The sequence below is a fragment of the Peromyscus californicus genome, unplaced genomic scaffold, assembly GCF_007827085.1.
Source record: "Peromyscus californicus insignis strain IS unplaced genomic scaffold, ASM782708v3 Scaffold_5__1_contigs__length_169319896, whole genome shotgun sequence".
Classification (NCBI taxonomy): domain Eukaryota; kingdom Metazoa; phylum Chordata; class Mammalia; order Rodentia; family Cricetidae; genus Peromyscus; species Peromyscus californicus.
This window is the reverse complement of record NW_026294573.1, coordinates 139353285-139372434: the sequence shown is the minus strand read 5'-3', so window position 1 is coordinate 139372434 and position 19150 is coordinate 139353285. Positions and strand designations below refer to the sequence as shown.

At 39.6% G+C, this 19150-nt stretch overlaps 1 protein-coding gene across 3 annotated transcripts in view; it reads right to left on the bottom strand.

Annotated features, from left to right (window-relative positions):
• Tgs1 (trimethylguanosine synthase 1) overlaps window positions 1-19078 on the bottom strand; it is a 53365-nt gene extending 34287 nt beyond the window's left edge. For 2 of the 3 annotated variants that reach the window (XM_052718860.1, XM_052718862.1), the window contains exons 1-4: window positions 18848-19078; window positions 8505-8569; window positions 6933-7093; window positions 5852-6665 (exon numbers count right to left, since the gene is read on the bottom strand). In XM_052718860.1, coding sequence (XP_052574820.1) covers window positions 5852-6665; window positions 6933-7093; window positions 8505-8569; window positions 18848-18951 — 1144 coding nt within the window. In that variant the 5' untranslated portion in view covers window positions 18952-19078. Of the gene's footprint in view, window positions 1-5851; window positions 6666-6932; window positions 7094-8504; window positions 8570-16459; window positions 16543-18847 lie in introns of all 3 variants that reach the window. The other variant, XM_052718861.1, reaches the window with a different exon arrangement.
• Between the last annotated feature and the right edge of the window lie 72 nt (window positions 19079-19150).

Genomic DNA, 19150 nt, shown 5'->3' with positions numbered 1-19150 from the left:
GTGATTAGCTCTAAGGGAAAACAACAAACCTCTTAAGACAGCAAAACCTAAGTTCTTTCAAGCTTTAAAAATCCTCCTTGCAATGCAGGAGGCAGGGACAAGTTCCTAAAAACCTCTTCTAAGCTGTCTCTTCAAGCTAGTAAAAGACAGTGGGTCAGAGTACCCTGAGGGAAACGCTTGGGAGAGTATGGGTAAAGAGCAACAGAGAGCCCAAAAGGGCAGGAAACTACCTTGAGAAAAGCAAAAAAGCCAAGCTTTTCAGTTACAGCTGAGCTGAGGCATCAAGGGTTTTGTTTCTGAGTGAGCTATGAAAAAGTGCTCCCAATCGTCCTAAGCAAAGATCCCCTGAAGCGATGCAAACTGTTAGCATTGTATCCTAGCTTCTGACCAAAAACCCAGAGGGGACTGGCCAGCGTCTCTGAGTTGGAGTGCATTTCAGGGATACTAGGGTTCCTGCAGTTGCAAACTTCCTGGAGCACAGAGCTGAGGCAGGAAGGTGCAGGGACCCAGGGGAAGATTGCTAATGAACAAACAAAACTAAAGCCAGTGGGAACGGCACAGTTGTCCACTTTCCTACAAGTCCCGGGTTGATAGGTCCACAGCTGAAAAAAGAAATGAGAAAAAGCTTTCCTATCAGAGAAAGGACCTTTCTGGGAAAACAGTAAAGCTGAACTCTCTGAAGCAGTTGTGCTGCTGTGTCAGAACGCTGTCTGGGGAAAGAGCCCAAGCCAGGGCAGAACAGAACTATCCAGGAGTAAAGCTTTCTTTTCTGTCGGAGAAAGCATCTCTTTGAGAAAAGCTTTGTTTCAAACTGACTCCCTGAGATGAGGGAGTGTAGCCCTGAGGGGTTATTGCCTCTGGCATAAGCTCTGTCCTTGAACACCCAGACAAGCAAATGCAACCCACTGGGGGACTGGGCCAGGTGAAGGCCTGATGAGGCAAAAAACCTGTCCTAATGGGAGTTTAGAAATGGCAAAAACATCCCTTGTTAGGTTTTCAGTCTGTACGCAAATTACACAGACCCGGAAAACAAACCGACAAAAAGTCCCTACCTTCAGGAGCAGGGAAAGCCGCCACTATAGTGTCGGAAACTGTTTCTGGGGCAGAGGGGATAAACTGAGACCAAATTGGATACTGTCTGGGAGAAAGACTCTGAAAAAACAGAGAAGGGACATAATCCTCCCCAGAAAATATATGACCTGAAAAAGCTGCTAGAATTTGAGGCAGATTCGGGGGAGAAAAAAAGCCCCTACTTCCAAAGGCAGCTAGCAGAGGTACAGATCCGCAGACAGATACCTGAAGCTCTGCATCTGGGTGGGGGAAGGAACAAGCAAAATGAGAATAAAGTCAGTGGGAGAAAATCTCTGAAAGAGCTATGGAAAAGCTGTTGTACATGATTTTGTTTTTCACTGACTGGCTAAGACAAACACAAGCCCCGAGGAAAGTTGCTATCAGAAATTGCCCACCTCAATGTGCGCTAACGAGGCAGGTGCAGTTCTGATTTGGGGGCCAGTGTCAAATGAAGGAGAGACACCTGTTAAAGCCAGCTGAGGAGAGACCAGAAATCTGCCAACGTGCCAAAGCTGAAAATGTAAAATGCTCGTTCAAATCTCCCGTTGCAAAAGCAAAAAACTTTGTTCAAACCTCCCGGGGAAGAATTTGTAAGCAAGTCTGGTAAAAGAGAACCAGTTGACTCTCAGACCCAAAAAGAACTATGGGAAATGACTGATATAAGGGAAATGATATAAGGGACTGATATTATATAAGGGAAATGCATTCTGGGAAAGGTAGTTTTTCCGTTAAAGATGGCGACACTGCCCTGAAACACTTTTGTCAGCTCGAAAATACGTTCATGGTAAACTTAAAATACAGCCTTTAAAAGAATAAGGAGGAAAATCATCTAAGAGTTTAAGTGTCAGTTCCAATGAAAAATTGAAAGGATATGGAACTAGGTGCTTCGCGGTTTGGGGCTCCGTTGGTAAAATGCCTTATTTACCCTAATAGCTGTGCAAAGCTTTTATGGTACTTGGATGACAAAAAGCTACCCTTAAGAGCAAAGTCGGGCGGTGGTGGCGCACGCCTTTAATCCCAGCACTCGGGAGGCAGAGACAGGCGGATTTCTGTGAGTTCGAGGCCAGCCTGGGCTACCAAGTGAGTCCCAGGAAAGGCGCAAAGCTACACAGAGAAACCCTGTCTCGAAAAACCAAAAAAAAAAAAAAAAAAAAAAAAAAGCAAACAAATCACTTTAAAATCCTTAAGAAAACAAGGGAAAGCAGTTTATACACTGAACGTTGTCTTAGATATGAAGAAACTTATGTGAAATTAAAAATTATTTACCTCTTGAACAAACAGCCTGCAATGAGTGATTCTTTTGCAAATCTAATTAAGGGGATAAGAAACAGGCATTCAAAAAGAAATGACTGCTTTATAGACTTGAACAAACTTCAGAAAAGAGTTGCTTCACCTGAAAGTTTCTTATAAGAAATCAATGCTAAATATCACAGCTGCTAGTATCATAAGTTTAAGCTAATGAAGTGAAAATACTAAATACAGTTCGGAGCTGTGCCACTTGTGGCTGTACTAGCTCTTTGAGAAAAATACTTTATATCACCTAATAGCTGTGCAGTATTTGGCAAAGAGCTTTACATCAGCTAAATACAGTAAATTCCCCCTAGCGTGAAGTGAAGTTTTTCGGTAGAACAAACCAAAAGTACTGCTGTAATAGAAACATCTGTCTGAATTGAAGCACTTAGGGGAGCTACTATGAATTTGGGTGAATGGACAGCCTCTAGTTAAAAACCGTCTACTGCTGACAGTGCATCTCTGCCGGTCCGGAACGGCTGAGAGAACTGGCAACTTTGGAGTGTGGCTTCGTCCCGAGAATGTTACAACAACTACCACAATTCTATAACAACAACACTCACTAAATCCCAGTGCTTTATAACAAAGCTGACTATTAACTCTAAGCTTCAGAAATGATGTACGTACTTCCTGTCTAGTTAAGAGAATCTTTCTAATAGAGATAGTAATATTAAGAGTAAGAAATAGAAAATGATGAAAATAAGATATGTGAGTTTGTAAAAATTCTCTTGTTAGATCTGTGTTAAGAAATCTTTAGGTGTTTGCTAAGCTAAATATATGCTAATGGTAGCCCTATATAAGTTTGTAAAATAATCTATAGAGTTCCTTTAAGAATATAAGCTTGCAAGAAGTATCTAAGGTAGTCTTAAGACATGTAGTAATAAGCTTGTAAGAAGTAAAGATGCTAGTTGTAAATGTAAGTTTAAATAAGATGGAATGAACATAAGAAATATATAAGAAGTAATAAGAAATATATTTGCTAAAGTAGTTCTATAGTTTCCTTAAGGAATATAAATAAGTAGATGTTAATGTTATGAGTTTGTAAAAATGTGTAAATGTTGAATGTGAGTCTAAATGCTTTGCAAGGCAAAAAATGTTATATGTGAGTTTGTAAAAAAGTGTAAATGTTAAGTGTGAGTCTATGCTTAATGTATATGATGAACAAACCTGAGATCTAGAAGTTAGTGTCCTAGAAGACTGCAAAGCAGGCAGTCTGAGCGGTTTTCAAAAGTTCCAGAAGCCGCTAAGAAGCTAAGAATGGCGGATGCCAGAACCAGCACAACAAGGCATCCGCAGCTGAGATCCGTGGAAAATCGACGCAACACAGAAAAACCTGAGCTAACATCAAAAATGGTGCGGTTTAGAATACTACTGTACCTAAAAAGGAATAAGTTCAGAGACGCTTGTTTGAACAAAAATTGTTAACTGCAAAAAGTTTTGGTTGAAAAACGCCTCTTCATATTTGAAAGTGAAAGCCTGATACTAGAATTTATTTCTTGTTTGAACTTTTTGAACTTAAAATGAGATAAAATTACAAAAAGATTTTGGTTATGGATTTCTCATATTTGGAAGGCTAGTACCAGAATTTATCGTTTGAATTTTAAGACTTAAGAAATGAACAATAGAGATTTCATTGATATGGGACAATTTTGAGTTTACTTATAGTAATGACCTAGGAACTGTTTGCTGGAATTGGGTTAAAAAAGGAACTGTTTAAATGAAGAAATTTATTATTTCTACCTAGAATCAAGATGCAGTTTTGTGTATGCATATATGCTTTATTAATTGGTGATTCATGAATTGTTTTGTGGAACTGTTTATGTAAAAATGAAATTACTTACAGAACTGGTTTTGTGTTACAAATGGAACTGTTTAAATAGAAAAGTTTGGGTTTTCTAACTAGGCTTGAGATTTTGCTTAAATTATAAAGAAAAGGGGGAGAGTTAATATACCTTAGTCTAATTTCAAAAGTTGTTTGAGTGGATTAATGTCATGTTTTTGTTAGTAAGAAATGCAAATGGGGTATACTAAGAAACTACTTTTAAAGTGTGTAAAGAGTTTTATTAAGAAACTGCTTTTGGATGTTTTGCTAAAAGTTTTCAAAGTGTTCATGGTTAGATTAAAAATATTGCTTTTCAATATGGGTCTGTAGGAATTGTATAAGTTTGGGTTCCTCTAACTAGGTTTGAGATTTTGTTTAAAAAATTATAAAGGAGGAGTTATGAGATTGAATTATGTTTGCAGAAACCTATTGATATTAATGCACCCTGGTTTTGTGGAGTTAAGGAAATATTTAAGTTTGATGTGAATACATTGAAGTTTTTCCTATGTTCTGTTAGCAAGAAAATTCAAATGATTGAGTTAAAGCTGTAAGACGGAGAAAATTGTTAACTATATTTAGCACCATAGATGCTAATTCAAATGGTTCTGTTAAGAGTTTGCTTTGAGTTGTAAGATTGAGAGAATTGTGACTATGTATAGCAATATTTATGTTAACCTGTTAATGGTAATGATGAAGCTAAGGGATTCTTTAAGTTTGTAGTCGCCTTAAGAGGTTTTGGCTTAGAAAGGGCTTGAGGCAGCTAAGATTGCCTTGGACCTAATTCAAAAGAGAAATGCCATCTTTATCATCCTCTACTCCCATATTGGGAGGTGTAACAGCTATAGAGATTGCTGTAAGCCATTAATAGTTATTTTTTTATATATTAAGAAAGGGGGACCTGTGGGAGCCCGTTCTCGGGTTCCTCATGGCTTTACCCAGCAGGTCCACATAGAGGATGATTAGGACCACGGGCCTGAGTGCAGGTGTCTGAGATGGTCTGCACTTGGCTGTGCTGGGGGAGGAGGTCTTTTGCTCCACCCCTTGGCGTCTCTTTAAAAACCCTGGGGCAGAGACAGTCGGGGTCCGTTGGAATAGGTTCCAGGCCCTCTCGAGGCTATCCTTTATTTTCTATCTGTTTATCTCCGCGATATTCTCCGCAACAAATCCTTCTATCTAATATTTCCTGCTGCTCGCACTCAAGAAAACTCTGGGGAACTGTGGGGGTGGTGGGTAAACGCCCCACAGTCTCTCAAGTTGTTTCTTGTCAGGATCTGGTCACAACCACCACAGAATTAATAAATATAACGAGAATACTGAAATTCTTTCAATTACCAGTAGTACCAGGACTCTTGGTATCCTTTATAGAGCAGGATGCCTTATCCTGAATGAATTCCACATGACTCTGGGTATTTGCCTGTCAAATGCTTATTTCCTAGTTGCAAGTTTATTGTAATTTAGACGTCCCAAGAGATTTTCGAGTTTGCCTTTACTGGCAACAGAATTACAGGAGGAAATGAGAATTTTTAAGGATACAATGCAAATCTTATTAAAATAGATGGACAATTAATTGTGATATAAAATTAAAATGGGAGACATACTTCCATTGTGTATTAATGTGTTAATAGACTGATAAGCATTACCTGACAGAATAAGTCTGGATACTCCTACCTTGAGCTGGCTGGTCTGTGCTTCTGTTCCCAGATACGTTACTTTCCTTGGGTGTTCCATTACCAGGGTCACTTCTTCCAGAGGCAGGACACTCTTTGCCACTGCCACTCTCACTCATCTGCTGGTCACAGTGTACAGAGGACTCTAACTGGCTCTGTTCTACTTCCTCCGAACTCAGAATTATGTTATTAATTCCAGTAAGTATTTCATTCTGATCTTTATCATTTGAACCAGAGCTTTCATCATCAACTGTGTTAGGTGAAGACGAACGAGACATTAAATCTACTTTCATGCTGCTCTCCTCCTTTTTGTCAACCTCGTTTTGAGATGCATACGCATCTACATCACAGTTCTGTGAGGCAGCAAAAGTCCAACCCTGAGCTTCCCAATACCGAAACTGTTCCAGATAATACCAATAAAGCTGACTATAATGTTGCTCCCATTCTTCCTTTGTATCAGGAAGGTTCCAAGGCTCAGAAGACAGTGTCTGATCTGGATGTTTTTCCTGCCAGCTTTGCCACAGCAGCCCTTCTCCATATTCATTCCAATATTTTTCCCAATTCTCTGTGACCTCTAGCTTTGGTGATAGTGGATTTTCAACAGGAAGGTTTTCTGTTTCAGTATCTGTTTTGCTTGGAAATTCACATGTCCCGTTATTTTTGCAGTGTTCAACTGATGGATCATCTGAAACTACAACATCATCTTCTTCACAGTCATTTCTCCAAGATTCTCGTACCATTTCATCTAAGTACTTCTTTTGGTGTTTTCTTCTCTTTTGCTTTCCTTTAGCTTTATTTCTAGTATTCATAGACACCTATGTCAGATAAATGATAACAAGTCTGAGTCTATTCAAAGACTAACATAACCAAAACCATACCCAAACTCCCACTGTGGGTCTTTAATACACAAACAAGTGACTTTTACAGATTATTCAAATTACACATGGACATATCCCAACATGTAGTTTAGTTATAATATATGAATAAAGTGTTCTAACCATGAATGTATTTGATTATAAATAAAACACTTGATAGGATTTTTTGAAAAACAAGAAATAGAAATAGTAAGAGTAGATTAATACCTCAAAACTCTCATGTGCAGACACTCTTCCAAATTGAATTGGCAATCCCATACTTCTCATGAGTTTGGCCTCAGAATCAAGTTCACTTTCATCTGGGCTCGCATCTTTGCTGTGTGACTCTGCGGTGCCATCATCTTCCTCCTCTTCTGTTGCTTGGTCTCCTACAGACAGCATCTGTTAGTGTCATTGTAGGGAAAATGGAAAAGCAGCCTTTCTTATCCCCATTTAAGAATCTGAGATCCAGAACCTGTACATGACTCGCCCACACTTGTATTAATGCTATTATTATATATTTAAAAAGAGAAATCAAAAGAATTGGTGGTAATATGTACTAATAAAAAATAAATAAATAAAATTTGAGGCCAGCTGGTCCATACATGCCAAGTTCCAGGGTATAGGCATGTATGGACCAGGTATGAGACTGTCTCAAAAAACAAACACACACACACACACACACACACCACACACCACACATACATACACTTTCCACCCCTCAGTTAAAAAAAAAATACTCCAACTTCAGAATTCAGGCAACAGAAATAAACACTGATAAAGGAGAAATCTCATGTATGAAATTCTACCAAAGACTTCTTCAACGAGGAAAAAAGATAACCATCTAAACAGTGAAGGGCACTTCACTCACTATTTCATCTAATGAAATTAGGAGTGCTCAGGTGAGCATAGGATGGGGAAGATGAATCTACTAATTTTGTGGTCCTTTCATGCTCATGGTAACACATCTTCTTAGGTTCAGTAAGAGCCTACTGCTTATAGAATCCTTATTTGTATAGCACAGTAAGAAACCTTGCCTTTTGAGAAATGTTGGAAAGATAAATGGACTAGGGAAGTCTGAGAGTATAAAATGAAGTCATAATACATATCCAATTCTGTTTACTTGGGAAGATAACTCAGATGGGGTTGCAATGTCTTATTACTTCAGGAAAAGGTTGGAGATGGTCACTTAGGATTCATCCTAATTCTATCTTTACTGTAAAAATCTGACAGAGGACTTCATGTTTTTTATTTTCAAAACTTCAAATTCAGGTTGGAGAGATGGCTCAGTGGACTGGGTGCTCTTCTAGAGGGTCAGGGCTGGATTCCCAGCACCAAATTGTAGCTCACAACCACCTGTAATTACAGTTGCAGGGGAATGGTTTCCATGGGCACTGCACGCTTGGAGTGCACTTACACTTACATACACACACACACACACACACACACACACACACACACACACACACGCAAAATACCAATATCATACAATTAAAAAAAAAAAAAGTCAAAAAAGTTTCAAATTCCAGGCTAACAGTTACAAATCAGAAAGGAATGGTAGACAAGAGAAAAGTCTAGTCAAGCAACACAAGCTATAGGAAAAGAAAAGATAGCTTTGATAGAGGTTCTAAAATGTGTGTGCAATGCATGTGTGAAGGGTCTATAATTACATGTTTACCCGCCATTCACCATTTTATGCCAGCAAGGAGAACACATTACCACAAGTATATATATATATATATAAATATATATAAATAAAAATTTTTACCAAAAAGGGCCATGTAGTCTTATTTACATTACCTCCATTATTGTCACTGCTTTTGACATAGTAGCCTTTTAAACCCAAGTTGTACAATTTTCGATCCCTGTGAAGCAAAATAAATAATCCATTGGAATAAGAAGAACTATAAACCAGGCAAGAAGAAAGGCTTAACACTGCATAGATTAGCTAATAAAAGGTTAAGAAACAGAATAGCAACCTTTTTGTACATTTCTCTCACCTATATAGAGGCAACAATGTTTCTCATGGAGCTGTAAAAATTGATCATATAAAATAGCATTTCTTGACACATGATAACACTTATAACTACTAATCTTTAAAATTAAGTGGAATTTCTCCTGGATATTGGGGTGTGTGTGTGTGTGTGTCTTTCTTTGTTATAGACAAGTAATTAGGTATTCGCTAAGTTTTTGGTACATCTGAACATAATCAAATATGGAAAGGCTGAGCTTACCTACATATAAAGCTACATGCATAGTGTAATGTATTTATAACAGGAAGAATATCTATTGCCCAATTCTTACTGAACTTTTCTTTAGCATACCTACTTCTAAACTTTTTAATTATTATAACTGGAATTTCATTACTAAAATAAACCTACAGAACACTCAATAAAAGCATACTACACATTGTAGCTAAAAATACCTCCTCCTGCCTACTTTCTCTGATAGGGTCTCACCATGTAGCAAAGTCTGGCCTTGGACTTGAGGATCACCTCCCTTCAACTGCTAGGATTATAGGTATGAGCCTCCACTTCTGGTGAACTTATAACTAACTTCACAAAATAAAATTCTTGTTTAGTTGATCTATTTCATCTCCTCCTGGTAAAGGAATACGTTATAAAACATAAAGTATATGGATACTCACAAAACTGTGTACAGGAAGGGGATAAAGTGCAAATGTGCTTTGATAGCATGACTACTATCCACCAGGAACACAAGCACTATGGGTAAGGGAATGAGTGGGAGCCACACACAGGCATTAGTGTCTTGTCTATAAGCACCCAAAGACATGGGACTAAGAGGTGGAAAGAGGGTCAGTATAGTTCCCACTATGGTTACAATGAACAAATAAGGAAATGGACTGAGGAAGACAGAGCTAAGATTTGTCTTGTTAAAGGAGGTCATTTAAGACATAATGAATACAAGACATCACCTGGAAACCTGGAAGGCTATGGAGAACCCAAGGTATTGGTTCAGTATTATAAACTCATGGTGTTAAGTACACAGTAAGTATAGAAGTAGTTTAAAATGTTGAATGTGTACATATATGCAAATATACACATTCCTACACGTACTATAGTTCATATGGATACTGCATAACTGTACTGAGAAGACATAGGAACAACAAATACAATGAACACACAACTTTCAGTTTTAAAGTTCTAAGATGATTAGCTTTAATTGTCAATCTGACACAATTTAGAATCCCTGGAAGGGCCCATTTTTTGTGGGGGGTTATCTTAATTGCATTAACTGATGTAGGAGACCTACCCACAGGGGGTGGCATCATTCCCTGGCACGTCTGAGCTTGGAGATTCTGAATTGTGAAAATGGACAGAATAGCATCATGTATGCATTCATACTGCCTTTTTCTCTGACTGTGGCCTGAATGTGACCCGCTCCCTCAAGATCCTGCTTCTGAGACTTTCCCCTATGATGGACTGTAACCTGGAACTCAGAGCCAGAATAAATTCTATCTCCCTTAAGTAGCAAATATTTCAGTGCATTTTCATCACAGCAACAAAAAGAAACTTGAGGCAAGTACTATTTATTTATTATGTATACAATGTTCTGCCTGCATATATTCTGCATGCCAGATCTCATTATAGATGGTTATGAGCCACCATGTGGTTGCTGGGAATTGAACTCAGGACCTCTGGAAGAGCTGCCAGTGCTCTTAACCCCTCTGAGCCATCTTTCCAGTCTGAGGCAAGTACTATTATCTACTAGAAGAACCAATTTGCCTTGGAGGAAGTGAGTCTAGAAACTGGAAAGGTAATTCTGGGTTATCTTGTGTCAAGGGTATGTGGGTAATAAGAGCCTCCTGAAAGGTCTCTCACTGGGAACATTAAAGATAGTGTGAAAAAAAAAAAGATAGTGTGAAAAGCATTATCAACAATGGCAATGAATTATAACTCTCAATAAACTAAATAATAAAGAGTCAAGAATCCATGTCAGGCTAGGTATAGTGGCATACACCTATAATCCCAGTACCCTGGAGGCTGAGGCAGGAAGATTACATAGGTTTGCAGTGAGGCTAGCTTGGGATACATAGTGAGAATCTGAGAAAAAGAATCTACACTAACATTAACAATATGAATATACAGAAACAGAAAGAAAAACACTCCTTACAAAATGCTGATAAATCACAACTTTCAGAAACAGCTGTTGGAGGTGTAAGGTGTTAATGAAGACTAAGGCCTGTAGGCTTGGTAAGAAGTTATACTGGATTGTGTCTCCACAAAGTACTGATTCAGACAAGAGGAACTATTACTTTACAAAGAAACCCTGGCAGTCAGTAGCATCACACCTATGGTGTTGGTTTATACAAAGTGCTTCCTTAAACAAGACTTGAGAATGACATCATGTAGCAATCCTGCTAAGGCATGTTCTAACAGTACTCCTGATGAAATGTCAGATGGACCCAGGTCAGGCCAGGTAATTCTACAGGATACAAGGAGACCACTTTTAATAGCTACTGAGGACATGAGAGTTGGTACACTGCTCCTTAACAAATTAGGGGTTGTTCCTGTGTTCCCAATTGTAGACCGACACACACTGACTCACACACACACACACACACACACACACACACACACACACACACACACACACAGTCAGAAAGGAAAGATACACTGTTGGGAAAGGAGTAAAAAAAAAAAAAAAAAAAGGTAGTTTAATCCACTACAGAAGGTATGCACGAAAATATCATTGTTTATGGGAAATAGAGAACTTAGTATTTAGAAACACATCTACAGCTTGTTTTTTTTTGTAAGACATGATAGTATGTGCTTACATACATAAATAAAACAAAGTAGATTGGGAGACGACAAGGAGCAAATGCAGTTTATTGATTTGTTGGAGATTAGGTTTGTGTGTGTGTTCACGTGTGGGTGCATGCATGTGTGTGGTTGTACACATAAGAGGCCAGAGATTAAACTCAGGCACTGTCTAGTATCCTTTTTATACACAGTCTCTTAGCAGCCTGGATCTCCCCAAGTACTCTAGAATGGAAGGCCAGTGAGCCCCAGGAACCTACGTGTCTCTGCCTTCCCAGTACAGGGGTTACTGTCCCTGTCCCATGTCCAGCCCTTTTCAGGTGGGTTCTGGGTATTGATCTCAGGTTTCACATGCAAGCACTTTACCAAGCTAACTCCATAGCTTTCTGTTTTCTGTAAACTATTCTTGTAAGTTTTAATTCTTTAAAATGGATTACATAAAAAATAATTAAAACATGCATTTTATAGCATAACAACTTTACAACAGTAACTACCATTTCAGCATTTCCTATATTTTATTCTAAGCACGCAATTTTATATTCACAAAATATAGACATTTTGTATTCTGATGAATGGCTTAAGTCTTTAAGACCAGTACAAACTTCAAGGCTTCAAACCAATAATATCTAACTTATCTATCCTTGTGTATCTCAGACTCCTCCAAAATTAAACTGATGATACTCATATCACTGCCCCCAAATAAAACTCCTTATTCACCAGTGATGCCTATCACTCAAGAGCAGCAATACAAGAAATGAGTTACCTATGCCCCACTCTTCTCCTCTGCATGCTCTGCTCTTACTTTACTCCTCTCAATCCAATCCCCATAATTTCTCAGTTTTTCCTTTTTATCTCTTTTATATTGCCATTTCTAATTTTAAAAATTGCTTTGTGACATGGCCTTGCTATAAAGCCTATGCTGGCCTAGAATCTACTGTCTTTCTTAATCCAAGCTATATTCTCTTACCTGCACAAAGTTTGAGTGGTCCTTCTACAAACCACCATTCACACTACCTCAGATATATCTTGTAAAAATGTCAGTGTAATGGCTGGGGCAAACTGATATAAGCACTTCATTCTCCTCCTTAAAGTTTTCCTTCCTGTGGTTTTATTATTTTTGTTTAATTAGTGCTATAAAGTCACTAGTAAATTTTCTGCATTTTAATTCTTTCTTTTAAAAAGTTTTACTAGCATAATTATTACACACTGGTGGATTTCAAGCATACCATTTACTTTCCCCATAGTTACCTCCCCCATTATCATCTCTTGCTCCCATCCTTGTCCTGCCAGCCACCTTCCTTTTCCCTAGCAGTCCCCAATCTGGACGCTACAGTGAGTGGCAGAGCATAGTAGCTTGGTGCACATACTGTACTATGCACCAGATACTCCCCATTTTATTTCTCATGTCATGATATGCTATATATGCACACATATAAAATCCAGATTCCACATCTGAGAGAAAATGTGATTTGTCTTTCTTAGTTTAGCTTATTTTGCTTAAGATGATTATCCACAGCTCATTTGCTTTCGAATGACACAATTTCATTTTCTTTATGGATGACCAACACATCACTGTGTATACAGACCACAGTTTACCCATTCATCTGTTAATGGATACCTAGACTGACTCCACAACTTGGTTACTGTCACTAGTGCTACCTACAACATACACAATAAGCAGTTATCTCCACAGTATGTGAACTTCAACTCCTTTGGGTCTACTACCAGAAGCAGTCTACCTATTTTAGGGTAGTTTTATTTATTCATTTACTTTTGAGTAGTCTTCATACTGATTTTCATAATGTATGATTCCATCCAATAGTTCCATAAGGCTTTTCTCACCCAATCCTAGAAAGCATTTGCTAGGACTGTTGCTTGTTTTCTTAAGAACAATCATTCTAGGATGAGATGGAATCTCTAAGTAGTTTGGATTTTACGTTTCCCTAATGTCTAAGGATAATGAACATTTTTTTCATGTATTTATTAATAATTTGTATTTAATCTTTTAAGAAGTGTCTGTTCAACTCACGTGTCCATTTATTTTGGGGTTATTTTATGTTTTTTACTTCTTTATAGTAGAATCATTAAGTTCTAGGTCCACTTTCTTTGAGATACTTCTTAGTTAGCATTCTATTGCTTTGAAGAGACACCATGACCAAGGCAACTTTTATAAAATGAAACATTAATTGGGGGCTTGCTTAGTCCATGATCATTATGGCAGAAAGCAGATGGGAATGTGGCTGGGGAGCTTTACATTCTGATTCTCAGGCAAAAGGTGGGGAGTAGGGGACAACACTCGATGACACACACACACCACAGATAGATGGACTGATTCTGACTGGGCTTTTGAAACCTAAAAGCCCACCCCGCCAGTGACACACCTCCTAATGCTTCCCAAACAGGTCCAGTAATTGGATTCAAACATACAAGTCTATGGTGGCCATTCAAATCACAATACTACTGTCAAAAATAGGGTGGGCAGAGGAATGAAGAAATTGTTTCAAGGGCAAAAACCCTTGCTGTGCATGCCTGTAACTCCAGTGTTGGGCTAGGGAGTTCACTGGCCAATGAGTCAGTCTGGCCAAAAAAGCAAGCTGACAGACCCTGTCTTAAAGGACTAAAGCAAAGAGGGATAGAAGAAAATATTAGGCATCTCCTCTGGCTTCCTCATGCACACAAGTATGTGCATCTACTCACATACATGCACCACATATAACACACACACACACACACACACACACACACACACACACACACACACACACACACGTCATGAGCCTGTGGGTATCACAAAGTGGTGGTTTGAATGCTAAATGTCCTCTATAGGCTCAGGTATTTGAACACTGGTCCACAGGTAGTGGCACCGTTTAGGAAAATGGTGCGCTCTTGCTGGACAAAATGTATTACCTGGGGCAGGATTTAAGAGTTCATAGCCTTGCCCACTTCTAGACTGCATTCTTTCAGCTTTCTGCTCCAGCAATCTGCTGCTATGCCCCCCCTGACATGGATTCTTCCCCTGGAAAAGTAAGCCAAAATATGTTCTTGCTCAAGTTGCTTTTGGTCATGGTGCTATATTACAGCAACAATAAAGTAACTAATAGCTAACGTGAAAGACACAGGCAGGGCACTTTTGAGAAGCACAACCCTAAGTTCTCGGGGTGTGTCTCCTTTTGATTTGCATTCTTTCTAGTAACATTCATGCTTACCTTTGTGTTAAAAAAAATCTCCAACTCAGGTTCCTAAGGCTCTTTTTTGCTTTAAAGTTAAACATTCTGTCTTCATCTAAGTAGCTGTCTCTAAAAAGTACTCTGGGGGCTGCCCGTGACAACACAGAGTTGTTTCTGCACTTTCTGATCCACTAGGACTGACATAAACTTTCTCTACAGACAGAGGTTTCTTTGGAGAAATGGCCTTGGAAAAAGGTCTAAAAGAAACAAATGCGTAAATGTGAATGAGAAAGAACTCCTAGTAACCTGTGCTTTGTGTAAAGCCTAGTGTGAGTAAAAGAAAGCCTATGAAGCTGAAGGAAATGGCTGAGAGATAGAGGAGACAGAGAGACAGTGAAGTAGGCAAGGGTTCAAAACATACAGGATGGTGTAGAAGCCTAGACTGCCTCTAATTTATAACTATGGTCCAATTTTAGAATGACATGAAATGAATATCTATTCAGCAGAAACCAAAGTTTAGATTCTGAATTTAAACTATAGTTCAAATTTTAGATTTTTGAGACTCAAGGCAAATCTCTTAACTGTACCCCAACCTCTTGCAAAATCAAGAACCAAACTACATACTTCCAAATTAAGAGTGGCACAGAAAGAAAAACGGGGGAACAGTGAGGAAATGCTGGACCAAAGAAAGACCAAATTTGGTAGCTCCATGTCCTGTGTTTGGAACTTTAATTTCAAAGGGAGCTTAGATGGCTGAACCACACCCCCGCCCCCACCAACAGACATCTCTCTTAGGCTATTTTCACACCTTGTATTAAGCTCTCCTTGACATCTTCATTAACTTGGGGTCTCTACTCAGGATTCATTTTCACAACTACAGGCAATGGCTTTTTAGGGCCTTCACTTCATGCAGTGATTCCAGCCACGTAACATGTTGCCTGGCTTCTCTCAGAGGCTCTCAAACCATTCAGGAAGAATTTCGGGACCCCTCTTGCACCTTTCATGACTCCAAAAGCCACCACCACACAGAAAACTGCCACATTTGGCTGCTTGGCTGGAACGGACCCTGGGCCCCTCAGATCACAACTGCAGCAGTTTTTGTGTGCAGCTGCTTTCTAGGAGCAGAAAACTTAAGCCCCTTTCTTTCACAAGCTGGAAGTTGGCTAGGGGAAGTCCATGGCACTCTTCTTTGTTCTACCGCAGAGTAGGAGGCCTCTCCCTGATTGTGCTAACATCATTAACAGTTATGGCCTCTCTTCCAGCACATGCCTTGGCTGTAACATAAGCTTTCTAGTGCTCTTTTTTTCTCCAAACTGTACATTTTCTATTTCTTTTTGCCTCACTGCTCATTTTCATTATGGACGTGGATAAGGGAAATCAGTATTAATCACACCAGACTCAACGTCATATACTCTTGAAGGTTTCTCTGCCAAAGAAATGAATCCAAATCTTTTAGCTTCAGGAAAAGTACTCAGGACACAGTCAGAAAATAGCTAGATTTTTGCCAACACATCATAGGATTGGCTGAGTAAGTATTAAAATCTGTTTCCCTCTTGAACTGGGCCTACACAGTTTGCCTGACTCTCAACACTACTGCTCAGCTCTGTTTATAACACTCAACCTCTTTTCTAGTCCAAAATTTCAAAGTCTTCCACATTCCCCCCAAAACAAAACAAACTCAACATGGCCAGGTTCTTCACAGCAACAGCCCAATTTCTGATACCAACTTCTGTTCTAATTACTTTCTGTTGCTGTGATAAAACACCATGACCAAAAGCAACTTATGGAAGAGTTTATTTTGGCTTACGATTCCAGAGGGAGAGTCCATAATGGCAGGGGAGACATGGCAGCAGGCAACTGGAACAGGAAACTGATAGATCACATCTTCAACTGAAAACATGAAGCAGAGAGAATGCAAACTAGAAGTGACAATGTTATGAATGCTCAAAGCCTGCCCAAATGATCTACTTCCTCCAGCAAGGATGCACCATCTTCCCAAATAGTGCTTCCAAATGGGGATCAAGGGTTCAAAGACCTGAGCCTATCTTTGGGGGTCATTTCTCATTTGAACACATCATCCACATGTTTCATGCTCTATCTCAGTGGGTCGCTAAGAAATTTATGTAAGATTACAGAGCAGCTCCTGATGATAGATAGGATTATAGCTGATAATGGCCTAGGGCAGTGATTCGAGTTGGGTCAAATGAAAACATGGATATTCACATTATGATTCATATCAGTAGCAAAATTGCAGTTATAAAGTAGCAATGAAAATAACTTTATGGTTGGGGGTCACCATAACATGTTGAACTATAATAAAGGGTCACAGCATTAGAAAGGTTGAGAACCACTGGTCTAGGGGAATTAAGATGTTTTTACTGTAAATACAACTTCAGTTTTAGGTGCCATTCCTAGAAAATTTCAGGTTCACATTTTGGAACTAGTATGATCACAAATGTTTAAACATGGCTAATTGTTATTTTAGCATTCTCTTAAGAAAATTACGCCGGGCGGTGGTGGCGCACGCCTTTAATCCCAGCACTCGGGAGGCAGAGCCAGGCGGATCTCTGTGAGTTCGAGGCCAGCCTGGGCTACCAAGTGAGTTCCAGGAAAGGCGCAAAGCTACACAGAGAAACCCTGTCTCGAAAAACCAAAAAAAAAAAAAAAAAGAAAATTACGTACAGTAGGGTGTGGTGGTATACACCTTTAATCCTAGTGTTGGGAGGCAGAGGCAGGCAGAGCTCTGAGTTTGAGGCCAGCCTGATCAACACAGTGAGTTTCAGGATAGCCAGAGTCACTTGGTTAGACCATGCCTTAAACTTGTGGGGTTTATTCTCTCCTCCTATCATGTGGGTCCTGGGGATTGAATTCAGGATTGGTGGTAAAAGCCTTTACTCACTGGGCTACCTCACTGCCCTACTTTAACATTCTTGTTCAAAACATTTCTAATAGAAGCAATATTGTGTTCACTCAGGCCATCAAATTCACAGCAAATTTTGTTAAGGATGTTGGTATTCTTGACTAAACTGACATGAGACTTCAAGAAGACTCTGAATGGAAGAATTCCTTTCCCTTCCCAAAGCCTCACAATTTTCACTCTATCCTGCCACAGATTCATATCAAAGCAGCACCAACCAGTCTCATAACCATAATTAACTGAGTAATTGTGCAAACAACTATCTTAGTGCAATATAGATCTCTTTTGCTTATAAAGTAAATTCAGTGTGGCCCGGTTCTGTCTTAGATTCGATTGTCTATCAGTACATCTAACAGGAGCACACACAAAAGCAAAACAAACAAAAACCTTCATCCAACTACAAAAAGGACAGTATTCTATATATTAAACTTAACACGGTGTTTGTTTCCTTTGAGGGACTTCCAGATTTCTTCCCCAAGTACACAATGAAAAAGAGTACCCGCTAATTTAAATTCTTAAGCTATAAAATTCATCTCCACAAAGATCTACAAAGATCTGAATCTATCAAGAAGCACGTGACACTGCGGTAAACACACATTTTTCTAGGGACAAACAACAACTTAGGTGGCTTAATTCATACCATTAACATAATAAAAAGAATGTCTAGGTTCGAATTTTCTTGTCAATGCCTTTGCTACCAGTAGGTTCTTTCCATTCAATTTTTAACACGAAACAAACATTTCCCTACCACTGCTGTAAACAGTCTTAAGCCTTTCATCTCAAATAATTAGGAATACAAGTTTCAATTATGTGAACTTTAGTTGGAAAAGATTTTACAGATCGAAAAAAGAGCTCTATTTTGAACCTTACCTCATGCTATATCAATTAGTTTACACTTCACACCTCCATCTTACTGGTGTAGCTCAAGCTGGTCTTGAACTCCCCCCTCCCGATCCTTCTGCCTGTGCTACTGAGGCGCTATGATTACAAGCCCGGGTCACCTCGTCCAACTAACTCAACTTTGAGACTGGCCCTTCATTTATTAACGCGAAATAACATATGCAAGCTACCATGTTTTTAAAATCAAAATTAGAATTAATCTTTCCTTTAGTAACGGCAGTAGGAGACCATCCCGTCACGCTTGAGGGGCTCCGAGTTTTCTTAGACATCACGCAGCCTAGAGGCAGGTCATCCGGCTTTCCGGAAAGCCTCATTCGACCTCGGCGACACCCACAGTCTCGAGCAAGGATAAAAAGGAGGAGGGCAGTCGCGACTTACTCCACAAATGCCCGGGAGCAGAGGCAAAGGATCTTGTACTCCTCGTCGCGGTCTTCAATGAAGAGCAGCATTTCGGCCACGTGGTTCCACTTCTCACAGCACATTTCCTTCTCGGGGGTCGCTCTCCTGTCCGCGGCAGGGTCTCTGCTCGCTTGCTGGAGACAGAAAGGACTCAGGGGTCCGGGCGGAGGAGCAGGAGCGCGCCCGGGGACGCTCGAGCCGGAAGCCCGCCAGACGCGCCACCGGAAGCAGCTACGGCGGCTACAGGAAGGGGCGGGGCGACGGCGGTGTTACACCCAAGGC